The following is a 17,445-nucleotide window of genomic DNA, read 5'->3' on the forward strand; positions in this document are numbered from 1 at the left end:
ATGCACCCTAAAGCGTAAAAAGGGCGAACTGCGCATGATGTTCCTGTCACAACTCGAAACGCATCGAAAAAAAACGGGTTGGACGTGGTCCGGAGGTCAGACGCCATTTTTCTCTTCGTTTTTAGTTGTGCTTGGAAGGAAATTGTGTTTTTTGTTGTTGTAAATTGTTTGCTGAAGGTAAGTATCATTTGGTTAATCTTCCCGTTAAGCCGTAGTGCGTTTTATATGCTTAAATTATCGCGCGACCTAATCGTTTCGGCTTCACGACCGACATCTTGAAAAAAATGTTTGACGCCTCATTCCATTCGGCCGGCCCATACTTACGCGAACCTACGATTTTTATTTCGTTTCTAACATGCCATCATTATGTAGATATTAAAATTCGCTATCAATACGCTTTATCAGTGGCTAATATTGTGTACACCTAAAGCCTCATGTTTCAATTTAGTATTGGTAATAAGACATCCTCATAATAATACTCCATAAATCTAAATAGTTTTTAAAATTTTTTCGAGATCAATTTTTGCAAGCATGATGAATTTCAAATCGATTTATATTCAGTTTGAAAACTTCTTCAGAATTTGACATCTGTCAACTGTCATTTCCCTATGGACCTTAACCTCCAAAACTTCCCATTTTTATTTCATAAATAATTGAGGCATATAAGATCAAAACCTGCTAAATCCACTTTACTTACTAACTTTAAAATCAACTTTAGTCTTAAAGTTTTGTTTATAGATTCTTCGATATTATTAGACTCTATTTAAGTAAAAGAAAATATCCTTAATTTTACCCGAAATTCAGAAAATGGAAATAAAAAATGGATTTAGTGGATTTTGAAACCAACTATTGGATTTGGTAGATTTTGATCGTAAATAAAATGGACCTAGTGTAGTTTGTCACCAAAGAAAATGTAACATATAATAACAAAAAGAAATATAGGACTACTTAAAGATATGTTTTTGAAATATCTACACAAAACGACCCTAACTTAGCCTTGAATCTTTTGGTAAAAAATATATCTGAAATAATAAATCAGTCATACTATGAAAGAGTGTTAAACACAAGAGTTAAAAAAATTAAACCTTGGATATCGCAAGGTATAATTACTTCAATAAAAAATAGAGACAAATTAAAACAAAAATTAAGGAAAAATCCTACACCAGAAAAAATCTTTGAATATAAACAGTACAGAAATAAACTGAATAATCTGATCAAAAATACAAAAAGTGATTACTACAAAAATAAAATTCAGGAAAATAGTAATAGCATAAAAAAAATATACAATTTTATAAATGAGGCTGTAAATGAAAATGGGAATGAGGGTAAGGGGGAAATAAAAATGATTAGGTCGCAAAATGGTGATCAAATAATAAATCCTATAGAGATCGCTAATCATTTTAACAAGCATTTCATGAATGTTGGTTTAAACCTATCAAAAAGCATTAATACTCCCCCTCACCCCTTCACAATAAACAGGACATTCCCAAACTCCATGTATTTGAAACCCGTTACTCAGAATGAGATAATTAAATATATAAATTCTTTAAAAAATAATGGCTCACCTGGTAAAGATGGAATTTCTGCAAAAATCTTAAAACTGCTCCATATGCACATTTTACCACCACTTGTACATATTATAAACTTAATTTTTAAAACTGGTGTAGTGCCAAGTCATTTTAAAGTATCTGTGGTGAGTCCAGTTTTTAAGTCCGGAAGTAAGGAATTGATGGATAATTATAGACCAATAAGTGTCATCTCTAACCTGGGAAAAGTCTTCGAAAAATGCTTTAAGGATAGACTGTTATGTTATTTTGACCAAAATAATGTACTATCAAAAAATCAATTTGGTTTTACTCGAGGAGTCAGTACAATAGATGCTATATATGAGCTTGTTAGTGATATAACTAAAAGTATGGACAAAAATAAAAAGTGCCTTGCGGTGTTTCTCAACCTAACAAAAGCATTGGATACAGTGTCACACCAAATATTATTACAAACATTAGAAAAATATGGTATCAGAGGCAAAGTATTACAACTTTTACAGAGTTATCTATCAAACAGAATGCAATACACCAAGATAAAAAGTAACCTTAGCGATCCTGATATCATTAAAATTGGAATACCGCAGGGCACTGTACTAGAACCCCTACTTTTCAATGTTTATATAAATGCAGTAAATGATATAAAAACTCCTGGCAAAGTAATATCCTATGCAGATGATACAGGAATTATATTTATTGGAGACACATGGCAAGAGGCAAAAGTTAAGTTTCAAGAAGGTCTATCATTAATCAAAAATTTTTTCGACACCTTTAAATTGTCACTAAATCCAAAAAAATCTAAATATATAGCATTTTCCATAAACAGTTTAAAAAGACCAAACTTTCAAAATATTATTGTAAACAATATTAATGAACCAATTGCACAGGTAAACTCTATAAAATATTTGGGAGTCCATATAGACAAACATCTAAAATGGGATATACACATTGATTATTTAACAAAAAAGATAAAGGCACTCTTACATAAATTTTATTTACTAAGGGAAATTTTGTGCAGAAAACTGATTGTGTTGATCTATAAAGCTCTCGTGGAACCCCTATTAAGGTATGGGATATTGATTTGGGGTGGGGCATATGAAAACAGTCTAAAAAATCTTAAAACAATACAAAACTCAATAGTAAAGATAATGTTAAAGAGACCTAGGTTATTTTCAACAAAGCAATTATATAATTCTGAAATACAAGATTTTAAAACTCTTTTTATAACAACCTGTTGCTCTTATGTTCATAAATTCTATGGTAAACAAAGTATAATAAACCATAGACACCAAACCCGAGCTAATAAACACCAGCAAATTGTACTACCTTATATGATTCGAGATTTTGGTCAACATTCGGCAGTATTTTTAGCTCCAAAATTTTATAACCTTCTCCCAGAAAATGTCAAACAACAGAAATACTACAAAAAGTTTAATGAGCATGCCCTAAGTTATATATTAGGAAACAAAAGAAAATTTTGTTGATTGATCATATGTGCTTGTATCAATATTCTGCTTTTCACCAAACTTTTTATTTTCTTACTCGATAGCAATCACAACATAAATACATAAGGGAAAAAGAAAAAAATCTCAGTATGGACATTTATTCAATTATTTATTTTGTTTCAAATATTATAGGTTTTAGGTACCAAAGACTAGAAAATTCTGTAAAATACTACATAATACCTTTCTAGTTAAAATGTATATGTGTATATAGTATATGAATCTTTTTTTTTTTCTCTTTTTCTCATTTTTATTGTCTGGTTTTTGAATTTTGTTATGTAGTTTTGGGTAAACTTATTTAAAATGTTAAATATTGTGAACTAATTTATATAACGGCTAGCCTGCTAAGGGTAACAACATTGATATATTAGAATTTTTAAATTCTTTCTACCATAGCACATACAGATACTCTGGTATCTAGGTGCTTTATATTCTTAGAATTGTAATATTTTATATTGAAGTTGAATATATTGAAAATTGAAAGTATCTTCAGATCACAAAAAGACAGACTTCAAGTAAAAAATCTGAACTACTAAATCCGGAACTATCTCTACTGGTTCACAGGGATCGTTTTGGTCGTCCACATCGATTTCATAATTTTCTTGCAGATAAGTCCCTCCTAGATATTTTTCTAACACTAGCTTATAATAATCTAGACTACCACAATCTTTCCACTGGGCACCATAATGTTTAATTAATAGCGATGACACATCCTGTAGTTTATTAATTTTTGGTGGTACTCCAGTTTCTATTGGCAAGGGATTTAAGGAATCTAGAAATTTTCCTTTTTTACAAACAGATTTGCTCTGATTATGGTCAGACATATAACTTTGTTCTCCCCTTATGGTCACAGTATTATTCCTCCCTCTTTTTAATATGAATCTTTTGGACATATTGAATTTAAAATGCCACTTAGATGGGGGATTTAAAACTTCCTGTGAAGCAGATTTCCAGTCCATAACTGGAACATTTTTACCCAGTTCAACAACTGTTCCATGTTGTCTAAATATATCCAGGTATTTTATAGGTTCTACTATCTGTTCAATATTTCTAATGGATTTCTCAATATCACCAAATACCCGGTCCGGAGGAATATACAAGTGTCCAACAACAGGAAAGACAAGCTCTAGTTCCTTTATAGGTGCAGTACTCAACCATTTAAAACACATTGCCAACATGATGCTGTTCTTATTTTGTCCTCCACATCCATCATCGACAAGACGAACTTTTTCAATACCATCAAAATTACTATGGTTTAAAGTATAAAAAACAGCAGATGCAATTTCATTTGCTCCTTTGCGATGTTTATCCTCAGTCCATGCAAAAATCCGAACATTTTCTGGAGTAAGTGAAGAATGAGAGTCTCCTGTGACTGTTGTGAAGTTATACATATACAGTTGTCTGCTGTAGTATACACTCTGATCTGGAATTTTGGGCAGAGTTAAATTCTTTTGACAATCAAAACTTATTATTAGCAACCCTTCTTTTTTTTCTCTCAATTTTGCAAAAAAAGCTTCTGCTCTCAGTTTGTGAATTCAAAGTTCAATCATTATCTTGTTTTTCTCACTCGCATCTTTTTCCTCTTTTAGCTTTTCTCCAAGCTCCAAACATTTTGAACATACATCAGTACGTGGAAATCCAAACCCTATGTTAAAATAGGTATTAAAAATTGATCGGAAATAACTTTCTTTTACCTGAAGCTCCAGAGAAGCCTTGCTTTTGTATAATTTACACAAACGCTGAATATTTAGGCTGCTGGGTAAATAAACTCTGCATGCTGTTTTGCTGCGGCAGTAGTGAGACTTTTCCATATTCCTTTTCCAATTTTCTGCAGCTTGCTGCCTCTTTCTAGCCTTATTTTGATTTACTACGACGATTTCTTTCGTGTTATTGCATAAAATTACCTTATAGCTACTGACAAATATAATTTAAATATGAGAATACCCACATATTTTGTAATAAAAAAGAAAAAAAAAAAAAATTTTATTACAAAATATGTGGGTATTCTCATATTTAAATTATATTTGTCAGTACTTAGCAGGTCACCTAGCTATAAGGTAATTTTATCTAATTTTTAATATTTGATTTTGTTTTAGTATAAGGTTTTATTGTAGTTACATGTGTTTTTCTGTTTATTGTAGGTCTGATGATGCTTCATTAGCAAAACATGTCACCTGAATAATTAAAAAGACATTTTGAGACTGAGACTTTTCATTTTTTTTTTTTTTTTTTTTTTTTTCTCTTATTTATTAGACCACACAAGATTTTGATAAGTATCAAAATGAACTTTTAAAATCAAATTTGGAATTGGATTTGGTTTGATTCAACTCGCTTGCAAAAAATGGATTTGTGGGTTACACAAAATATGAGTTCATGTTTAGATTATGTCTTTGTCAGAGCAAAACTGGATGCAATGCTGCTTAAAATGTTCTTCCTACATTTTATATCTATGCAGTAACTGATCACATAAGAGTGAATTGGGTATAAGATCAGGTCCAGCTCCTTTGTTGATGTCTAGTCTAGAAAGAGAGCATTCATTATCGCTAGGGCTTGTTAATTCATTAGACACTAAAGTAAATCTTTCAGAATCGTGATTATTTAAAACATTTCCAGTTCCCACTGCAGTGTTTAACATAATAGTGTTGTAAACAGATGAGAAGTGTATAAGACAGCAATAGAAAGGACAGAGTCAGTTTTAAAGTCACCAAGAAACATTTCACTTGGAAGACTAGTATTACCATTATTAGACTGAGAATTAACAAACTTCTAGAAATACTTACTGTCATTGATAATGGAATTTTCTGCTCTTGTAAGATAGCTATTGTAACATTCCTTGGTCAGGTTCTTAGCCTTCAACCTCAAGGCACTAAAGTTTACATAAGCAGAAGGAGAACCACTCTGCTTATACAATTTATGTGAACTTTCTTTTCTGAGTTTTTGAGAACCACTGGGGATAATGTTTAGAAGGAAAAAACCATTTTATAGGTATAAACTTATTAAAACAGTCATACAGTACCAAATAAAAGTTAGCATCAGTGAGATCCAAATCAGAATCTGATATAATGGTTTCCCAGTTGTAATCTAATAAGTACTTGTTGATAAGATTGAAATCTGCTTGTTTAAATTCATAATACAAAGTTACAGGTGCTTCCAAAAGTTTAGCTTGATGACAAGGCAACTTCAATTTAAATGGGGGGGTAATAAGGATCATGTTTTACAAGACCACTGCATTTAACTGTAAAAGATATATCAAGATTTGAGAAGCAAAGATCCAGAATAGGCCCATGATCAATGTCCACCCTGAAGGCTATTGTATTGCATAGCAGGGTCTCTCTTCCATGCGATACAATACAAGGATGGAGACCATGCTGATCTGATTATCACTATAAACCCACAAGATATTAAATAAAATATACTGAGTAAAATGTTGCTTTACTTTTGGCCAGGTCAAATATTTTTTAATATATATATTGGCAAGCAAAATTAACGCACCACTAAATTATTTTTGGAAATTTCCAAGAAAATGGAAATATTTATTTTAAACTGCCATATTACAGACATTCTAGATTTATACAGGTGTTTATTTTACTCGAATTATGTTTGTCTTCTTTTTATTTTGTTGCAATTCCAGATAACATTTGAATTAACATACCTTTTTTGCTTGTAAGTTTTATTGGTAAAATGTATCATTGGTACTGAAAATTTACATTTGTGAGGTACAGTGAAGTATAGTGTTTATTATGGAACATTAATCGAGAAATTAAAAATAAAAACAATTAAAATATAAATATAAAAACTAATAATTTCTGAAGCTACAGATCAAAGAGTTTCTAAAAGTAATGAAAAAAATAGAACTAGAGTTTCATGGAGTCAGTTTTGCCACTGCATTGTAATTGGCACATTTAGCCATGTGTTCCAATATAGGAACTCATTCATAATAGAACAGGTTGCTAATATAGTATTTAAAAAATTATACTATTGGGTAGTATGACATTGTATCTAATGAAAAGAGTATAATAAAAGGAATAGTGCAAGAAAGATTAATACTAGGGATCTTAGACAGGGTCACATGCTTCTCGTCCTGGAGCCAATGCAGGACATTTGCTCTGATAGGTAGGTAAACAATAGGGAAAAAGCAAAGGGATCTCCAAGTAGCTAAAATTATTAACTATTGCATATATGTTCAAGTTATATTTTCCTTTTGGACAATTTTAAAAATTTTAGGAAAATAGACTCCATTCTATTGTCGGCAATTATGTTTGCCATAAGTAAAGTATGACACATAGGAAGCAAGCCAAGCTCTTTCAGTTTATTATGCAGAAACATCACTGCATCAAATTTATTTTTACAATTAAATAAAATCAATTGACTGGTTGTCACAATTCCATATATATGATTCATTTATTCCTAATTTATGTAAATGTTTATTAAAATTACCATGACCCACTAGAAATCTGAAGAAAGGTGTTGTCAAATATCTTGGAAAGTTACATTTGGAAACCATACTATAACTGCTAAGGGACGCTTTTGTTAAAGTGTATGTATTTGAAGCTAAATATGCAAGATATTTTATTTTCCAAGTTTCTGAAGACCTCTTTCGGATAATTGGATTGCAATGATTATTTCATAAATATTGGACTTTATAAAAAAACGCCAATCCGAGTAGAGAGTAATTCTATGTACACTATCGGACAAAAGTACAGAAACTTTTTAAATTTGCGTTTTATTTGAATACTTCAAAACTAATGCAGTTCTACACATAATGAAAATCAACAATAATTGTTAAGACTTAATTTGTATAAAGTAAAATAAATTGTAGAAGAAAATCCTAAGATTTAATTTAATTAAACAAAATATTTATGAGACAAAAGTAGAGAAACTAAATTTTATTCCAAAAGTACAAGTTATTTCTTATTTCTATCTTAGAAAAATTAATAGTAAGTAGAGTATCCCTTATTGGCAATCACCTCGCGGCATCGATTTGGCATGGATTCCAACAGTTTCATAATGGTTTCCTCTCCAATAGAATTCCAGGAATCTTGTAAAACTTTTATAAGATCATTTTTATTACTGATCTGATGTTGCCTTACACGCCGGTCTAGTTCCTCCCAGAGGTTTTCAATCGGGTTAAGATCGGGACTTTGCGCAGGAAAGTCCATAACCCTAATATTTTCCGATAAAAACCAATCTTTGACAACCTTTGATTTATGTTTGGGGTCGTTATCTTGTAGGAATATCCAAGTCAAAGGTAAATTATCCTCAGCAAAGGGTAGCATTACATTTTGTAGGATGTCTAAATACACAAATCGATCCATGATACCCTCAATGATGTGTAATGGTCCTGTACCGAACCCAGAGAAGCAACCCCATACCATGCAGGAGCCACCACCATGCTTTACCGTAGGCTGTGTATATCTTGGATCGAATCTTTTGCCTTGTGGTCGATGTACCCATGAGATTCCATCGGACCCAAACAAATTGAACTTACTTTCATCAGTAAAAAGAACTTTTTTCCAGTCGTTGGTTGTCCAATGCAAATATTTTTGTGCAAAGTTGAGTCGGGCCTTCTGATTCTTCTTGCTAATAAACGGCTTTTTAGCGGCTCTTCTACTAAATAATCCTCCTTCCCTCAGTCGTCTTTGTATGGTCTTAGAACTAACATTAACACCAGGTAATTCACTTAAAATTTTATTTGCTGATTTGTGAGGATCAGACTGGGCAATTCTTTTTATCATCATTTCCATGTGTTTGGTTGTTTTTCTTGGGCGGCCACTTTTTTTAATGCTTTTTGTTGAATTTCGTGTTTTAAAATTAGAAATTGTCTTGCTAACAACGGACTTATGCAAATTAAGCGTTTTACTAATGTCCACTTGTCGTATACCACTCTTGTGTGCATCAACTATTTTTCTACGAAGGTCTTCAGACAAATATCTTCCGCGAGGCATGTTGATTAAAAAAACTATGCAAAACTATCAACAGAACTCACGTAAAGCGAACTAAATACTAAATTTGGACGATTGATATTTAGGTTTCTCTACTTATGTCCATCCGAAAATATTTGAATTCTTTTATTGTAAATAAACAACTGATAAGAGGCATGTAAAATGCGGTAAAAAAACGCAGTTGTTGAGAACTACAATATTTGTAGTAAATATTTAATTTAAATACATGGTTTCCGTAAATCAAAGAATTTTTAGAAGTTTCTCTACTTTTGTCCGATAGTGTATACCAATTGCTATTGTTAAAGAGCAATGTATCAGTGGTTTCTAATATATTATTGCAATTACTGAAAATAATCTTATCCGGGTCTCGATAATTATAATTTCTCGGTGAAGGTTTGTCAGCTGAACTAATGATTTTGATCCGCAATTTTGTAGCCGAATATTTTGTTTGACGTGTTAAACTTTCAGGCTTTCGATTAGAAAGAAAGAAAGAGTGAAGATGCCGGGCTTTAGCAGCGCGGGTACGTTCAAAATCTTTATCGGAAATCTCGCCGAGAAAACCAGCGTGTCGGAGCTACGACCGCTGTTCGAAAAATACGGCAAAGTGGTGGAATGCGACGTGGTGAAGAATTACGGGTTCGTCCATATGGAAAACGAGTCGGAGGGTCGCGAGGCGATCCAAAATCTGAACGGGCAAATGTTGAATGGGCAGTCGATGAAGTGCGAGGCGGCGAAGAGTCGGAAGGCGCCCCAGACGCCGACCACGAAGATCTTCGTCGGTAATTTGACGGATAACACGAAAGCGCCGCAGATCCGGGAGTTGTTCAAAAAGTTCGGGACCGTCGTCGAGGCGGACATCGTGCGTAATTATGGTTTCGTGCACCTCGAGTCCTCCGGCGACGTGAACGAGGCGATCAAAGAATTAAATGGGATGATGGTGGATGGGCAACCGATGAAAGTACAAATATCGACGAGTCGCGTGCGCCAACGGCCGGGCATGGGGGACCCGGAACAATGTTACCGCTGCGGCCGAGGCGGGCATTGGTCGAAAGAGTGTCCCAAGGGAATGGGCCCGGACAGGTTTCGGGAACGGATGTTCGGCCCCCGGGATCCGTATCCGCCACCGCCCCCGCCGCCCTTCCTACGCGACCGCATGATGGCACGTTTTGGGGTAATAATTATGCATTTTGTGCCCCAACCCCAACCCTCTATCTCTCTTTTTTACATTATTATTCTGTTCCGTAAACGTTTCACGATATTGGCCAGTAACTAAACAGTTGCTCTAAGTAATTCACCAAAATCAAAGTTTTTATTCATTTATGAGGAGTAAATGCTTAATAAGGAAGACACTTTCCTTAAAAAAAAGTCTTTTCTTCAGAAAATAAAATGCCAATCCGGTTTTAAGAGTGAAGCATTTCAATGAGATAAATCATCATCATCAAACTGTAAAATATAGATACAGGGAGCGCCTAAAATAGCTAGATTTTTGTATTTATTATCGAAACAAAATAGTCTACGACAGAGCTATACATGTTAAAAACTTCTTTAGTTATACATGATTAACCCAAAACAAAATAGAACTTGAAAAATGAGCGATTTTCAATATATTTGGTCACAACTTTGCTTGCAGGTCGTCGGTATAAATAGAACGAAATTATTTTCAAGCAAAACTTTCACATTTGTCACGATATTTTCAGTATTCTACGGTACATCCACATTTCAAATGCTTCTATCATCTTGATGTTGTTCAACGTCTATCCTTTCATTCTTGTCACAAGGTGAATTTTAATATTAAGGCTTAGATCTCGTCCGCAGAACGCCTACTTCATTTTAGTAATGTGGCTTTAGATTTTTCCATTCTGATCCTGACTTCTTCTGAACTACAGTAGACACTCAATACCGTGAACTCAAAAAAAAACAAAGGCTGTTCACATTATCGTTCACAAACGAATTCCAAATCTTTTTTTGAATCTTTGTAACCATCCCTCACTAGCGGTAAATGATTTATCCCTTTCATTGAGCTTTCATTTTCTTTAATCATGTTGTCACTTACCATTAAAAGTTTATTCCGTTGGTCAAGAAACCATTTGTACAGTCTTTTTTCCATTCTTGGAAACTGGAACTTGGAAACTTTGTCTTTTACCTGGTCCAACATACGTGTTTCTAACAGCCCTAGAAATCAGTTCCTTTTTCTTTTTTATTTTGCAAATTGTAGATTTTGCCACACCATACTTTTTCGCTAAATATGTAACACCTTGTCCATTATTTAAGTCTTGAATTACAAGAGATTTTTCATAGAGGGTTAAACACTTTGGTTTAACCCTCTATGAAAAAGCACAAAAAATCTATAAACTAGAAATAATTTTACGTATACAGGGTAAGTCAAAAAGAATTTACGGAAAACTGTATTTAATGGCGTTATACTTTTGGAGACAACAAGCTTTACACTGATTTTTAAGATGTTTTAAGGGGTTTATTAAAATTTTTATAGCAACCGCTGTGTTCAATTTATATAAACGACATTTTCAATGTCGTTAATTTACGGAATATCAGCATTATCTTTCAGTAAAAGTCTGAAGTTTTTTTTTCATACAGGGTGTCTAATATAAATTTACCAATTTACTCAAATAAAATATGCAATAACTCGATTTTTGGAACACCCTGTATTTTTCTCTTATATGAAATTTGTTAAAAAAATTTTATTTAAAAGAAAATCTATCAAATCATTAAGTTTTGCAAAAATTTATTTATTTTTTTGTTCCTAGACAACTTTTCATTATCTAGGTTTAAATTTTTTTTTATATCTAGTAGTATCTTTTATATTTTCTATATCTTTTTTTATATATCTCCAGTTTTTAAATTAAAACTCTGTATGTGGTTCAAAGACTAAAACAGGAAATATCTCAGTAGTGGTTAATTTTAGCGGGTTCTAACAAGAATACCTTTTTTACTCATAAGCGTTTCTGGATCATAAATATACCCTTGAAGCTAGAGGACTCGGTCTCCAATTCAAAATCCCATATCGCATGAAGTACTGAAAACTAGCATAATATAAAGTTAAAAGAGCTGATTTACCACAATGATGTAAAAGAAATTTTAATGCACCTAGATCCTGAGCAAAAGTAATTCCGAATAGTTGTGTATCTTTAATTAAAATAACAGAATCTGCGGCCTAACTACTTTGTGGAAAACCAACAAAATGAGTTTTAACCTTATTGAGGAATGACTTGAGGAAAATTATGCTATTATACACTGTTTCAGTCAATGCTACAAGAGCCTTCAAATTATTACCTTCAATCAAGATATTTGTATCATCTGCTATAATTAATTACACTGCCTTAATCAACATTTAACCCGGCAAGTTGGCCGATTAGCACACGGCTACGTAAGAATCATATTATTTTGGTTATTTGTAATCACCAAAACTAAGAGCGGGTAAGTTTAAAAAAAAATCATTTGTAGTTCTATTCATCTAAACTGTTAATTTGACCTGCATGCTGATTTTCTAAATTGTGTATATATGTCGGCTATACGTATTTTTCTAAGAATATTAAGATAAGGATTTGTTTTGATTAGTAATAGACTTGGTATTAAGTTACTGTCACCGATCGGCGGTACGGCCGTCCATTAAGTTTATTTATAAATAAAATAAAGGATATGACTGAATATCTTTTAGAGTGGAACGAAGCCCGGAATGAATGCTTGGAGAAGCATAAAGGAATAGAAAAGGCAGTCTTTTGATAGAACTGATGATAGATAGACCGGCTTCGGATCACTAGTTCTTTTATTTTATTCGCGACGGTACTTTATACTGACGGCACGTTAGTTTACTCGTGTAAAGTTTGGGTATTTTAAAATTAAACTTACGTGAGTATTGACAATGCAATTCATTTAGCGAGCTCCACCATGTATACAGCAAGAGATTGAGAGTACCATGAAACAAAAATGTTTACGATTTACTGTACTGACTCATCTAATAAATATTAAGTTTACTCACCGGGGAACCTCGGTCCCCTTGATTCAGTCATGCCAACAACCATCAATATAGTTACTTTATCTTTGCTAATAATTTAGATATATATATCTTCTTTCTTCGACGACTAGCTAGTGTCCCCTAAAATAGTTAAGGGTACCTCAGACGCTCCACTGCCGCTAAGCAATAAGCATCTCAACACTCGGAAACTAAGATAACATATCCCGAGATCTTAGAATCCAAATGTGTCAATCGAGAAGACAAGTGAGGGCCCTCTATAACTCACAAGACCAACTCGAAGGAACTGCGTGCTCAGGGGGCATTCCTACAATCGACCACAACCTGGTAATACCTCGCTAAACAGCGACAAACTCTGGTATACCATAAAACTCTTATACAACAATAATATAAAATATTACTCACATGTCGACATGATTTACCTGTGCACAAAACAATCACAACCATTCTGATATCCACCTAGTGGACAAACACCACCACACCTGATCAACTATGACCACTCTATATACAAGGCTCTTTATAAGATGAAGTGCTAACACTCACTGCCTCTTTTACTTTTCTGGGTCTCTCTCAATCTCTGCTTATATTATTGTTTATGTTTAAAGTATAGATTTTCAAGGATGTAAGATAATTCTCGGGCGATTGAGACTTTTAAACGAATACAGGGTGTTTATAAAATATATTAAATTACTTTAGGATATTTTACACTCGTTTATTTAGTGTAATTGTGTGTAATTCGTGTTTATTTGTCAATATAGTAATTAAGAATGTGTTTTCACGAATTACGATTTTTACTTACTTATAACGAACATGTTCGCCGAAAATAATAAGAGTGACTCTCCGACATATATTTTACAGTCCGATGTTGATGATGATGAGTTATTTTGTTGAAATGCATCACTCTTAAAGTAGGCATTATATTTTGTGAGAAAAGACTTCTTTTTAAGAAACCACGTTCTTTATTAAAACAAAATATTAATAACTCATAGTTCATACCCATGTATTGAAAAAATGAAAAGAAGAGCACCTCGAAGCATTATTTTTAAAAAAATATTCATTATTATTTTATTTAATTTCACTAAACCCTTTAACAATTACTATTTAGGACGCCTACGATGGATACTACGATCGTCGTTTCCCGGAGGACGCCAGAGACCTCTACGAGCGTCGATACGCCGGGATGCCGTCTCGCGGCGAAATGGGCCTCCGGGGCAGCAGAGACTTTCTGCCCCCGCCGTTGCCTCCGAGGAGGGAGCCGCTGCCCCCGATGCCCTCGATCGGGCTGAGGGGGACCTCGTCGAGCGCCCTCAGCGCCAGAATGAGCGAATCCGCCGGTTTCTCCAGGAGTTCGTCCGATTACGGAATGTTCAGTCGACGGTCTCCGCCGCCCACGAGCAGTATGGCCGCGTCGCGAATGAGCAGGATGTACGAGGATTTTAGTAGAGACACTTTCGATGATAGAAGGTGGGTTTGTTTATCATCAGCATTTATTTATCTCAGACAGCACAGATGTGTCCTATGGACATCCATATTGGTACGTAATTACGGATACGTGAGACTATTAAGCCTATTGGTGACTTTTATCCTATCCACTAAAGACAAGCGTATCGGTAAAATAACGTTATATTTTTACTCGTGTTTTTGGTGTTTACAGTTTTAAACCCCACGATTTTACCTTTTTTTTTTTTTTTTTTTTGAGGTTTCCTGGCATAAATGAACGAAACCAAAATTTCGTCATCTAATTTTCCGTGTTTTTGGTCACTAAAGTTACAAATATTGTCCTCATTGGCACAAAGCTCGAAGGTAAAACGCTGGTTCTCCTCCATATATAAATACTAGGAAACCTTGGTGTTCCAAATAATTTTGACACTGACTGTTAATTAAGAAGCTGTAATAGTCGCATTTAAAATATGTGGAACCCGAGGTCGAACCCAAACTCGACATTCTAAATAGTACAAAATAACAACTAATAAAAAACAAATAATACAACGGACCAAAAATACGGACTGAAGTTCGAATTAACCCAACTTCTATCCGTGTTTTCCTTTACTTAGGTACGTGAAACCTTTCGATCTTTTCAATTTTTTAAACGGAAACCTATTTTTTTATTCCATTTTTGAATTCTGCATAGAATTTTAAGTAAATTTTGTATACCATGTCTTATACCTAATACTAACATTATTAATAAATTTGCAACTGTTTGGGTCATTTGAGTATATTCAAATATGTTTTTCCATAGTTTTATTAACAGATATATTTGATTGCGAACACCTTGTCACTATTTATTCGTATATGTCAAGTACAGTTGCAAAGTTTAAAAGTATGGCGCGTTTTACTGGAAAAGAATTGAAATTTTGTTGATGGTATGATATGGCAACAAGACTTGATCTTTGCTTGCTGCATGGCTGATCTGGGCTGAAATTATTCTGATGTTTTTATGTTCTCTGTTAGTAAGTGGAGAATTATATTGTCGGGAAACCTCACTTACGAGATATAGATATTCCCGCATTGATTTTAGGTTAACATCAAATCAGGCCGTACCGCAAGTTTAATCAGATCTAATTTTATATGTTTTTTCTGGAAAGCTTCACTAACAAGACTTTATGTATTAAACACAAAAAAATATAAGTTTAAAATGTTGACACTGACAAACTCTTAGATTTTTTATTACTTGGTAGGTCCAGTGTAGTACGCTATACTTTTATTGCGGCTGCGTTCATAATTTTAAAACTACCAAACTTGGATGGTTGAAATTCTTTTTGCCCCGTATCTTCGAAACAAAGTGCCCTATCAAAAATCATAAGTTGACAAAATATCCTTAGGATAGTCTAAGAAATGATCCCTTAAATTTTTTCCGTATAATTAGTAAACACCATGTCATACTAGGGAAGTTTTGTCCACAAAACCTCTGCATACTTGGATTATGGATAAAATACAGGGTGCCAATTTGAAAAACTTTCAACGCAAATATCTCTGAAACTAAAACAGTTAGAAAAGCACAGTTTGGTACAAATGTTATACAGGAAACTGCAACCACCATATTTTGGTTATATGGTGAGATCCCAACCCTAAAATTTAAAATGGCACTACCCCTTTTGTAATTTTCTAAATTAAAATGTCCTTTGGAGTATTATTCACATATTTATGCATGGTCAAAGGAAGTTCAAGTTAAATAAAATGAACCCTGTTTTTACGGAGTTTTATTTTGAAACACTTCTCTTGGAATAAGATGCATATTCTGTATGATAATTCGTTGCCGAAGAGTGAAGCTGGTTGCGATTAAACACAACAATTTTTAAGTGACACCAGATAACAAAGTGGAGGGATATTAGATCTGGTGATCTCGCCGGCCAATCTATCGGACCTCTTCTCCCAATCTACTAATCGGGAAACGTATCATGGCAAAATTGCCTCACAGGAAGAACATAGTGGGGTGGCGCTCCATCTTGTTCAAAAATGTAATAAATCTTCGTTTATAGGTTACTACCCCCGTGAATTGCCAACTGATTTTTTATTTCTTCGACAATTTTAGGTTGAATGTGTCAAAATTAAGGTTACCATACATGTGTTTTGTTTCAGATATATATACAATGAGTTACTTATTATATTGGGTATTACGTCACTTATAGCAAAAATCAAATTTAGAAATTTTTATCTCACACGCTCAAAAATTGAAAAGAAGAAGAAAATAGAAAAAAACTTATAAAACTTATAGCAAAAATTGATTTTTGCTATAAGTGACGTAATACCCAATATAATAAGTAATTATGAATAAGTTATTATGAATTCGTCACAACAATATAGATTTTACTCATATATACAATGTCCATGAGTTTTTTTGTTGATATCCATGGACTCACGTAGTTTGGACCAACTTGTGCTGTCTGAGAATCAACTTTGAATAATCCTGTATTAAATTGAAATAATTATCTTCCTTGGTAGTTTTTTCAGCAGTTTTTAATGGATTTTTAAAAAATTTCAGGCCGACAATGAGAGGACCGTCCCCGCCCAGACGATATGCACCATATTGATGAAAAGAAGAAAAAACTAACCTGGATCTTTGAAATTTATCATATTGAGCTTTAAAGTACAGATGGTTTTTGAAATTGTAATTTTTTTTTTAGACTTAATTTAAGAGTTTGTATGTTGTGCTTATGAATACTTTAATTTTGTCCATTCTTTATCCTACATTGATTAATTTAATGTAATTTTTTTATGAGATTTACGAATGGTATTTGACGTGTAATTAAAGTGACAGCTGATATATTATAATTAGTGACCAAATTACTTTTATATGATATTGTCTTTTTTTTCATTTAATTTGTAACTTGTAGTAGGTAATAAACTACTTGAGAAATGAATTTTATGTATTACAATTTTATTTCTCTACAACCGAAACAGTGTTTCAAATATTGGGTGGAACACGCGTAGTAACGTCGATTTTAACGCCTCGGGATAAGAAAAGG

General features: G+C 33.3%; 1 protein-coding gene across 1 annotated transcript; it reads left to right on the forward strand.

The window, feature by feature from the left end:
- The first annotated feature begins 10 nt into the window (after positions 1-10).
- LOC126740545 (RNA-binding protein lark) lies at positions 11-17,345 on the forward strand. Its single transcript, XM_050446625.1, has 4 exons — positions 11-177; positions 9,457-10,159; positions 14,085-14,443; positions 16,962-17,345. Exons 2-4 carry the CDS (start codon positions 9,488-9,490, stop codon positions 17,008-17,010), a joined length of 1,080 nt encoding a protein of 359 aa, XP_050302582.1. The 5' UTR covers positions 11-177; positions 9,457-9,487; the 3' UTR covers positions 17,011-17,345.
- The last annotated feature ends 100 nt before the right edge of the window (positions 17,346-17,445 follow it).

The sequence above is a fragment of the Anthonomus grandis genome, chromosome 9, assembly GCF_022605725.1.
Source record: "Anthonomus grandis grandis chromosome 9, icAntGran1.3, whole genome shotgun sequence".
NCBI classification, from domain to species: Eukaryota; Metazoa; Arthropoda; class Insecta; order Coleoptera; family Curculionidae; genus Anthonomus; species Anthonomus grandis.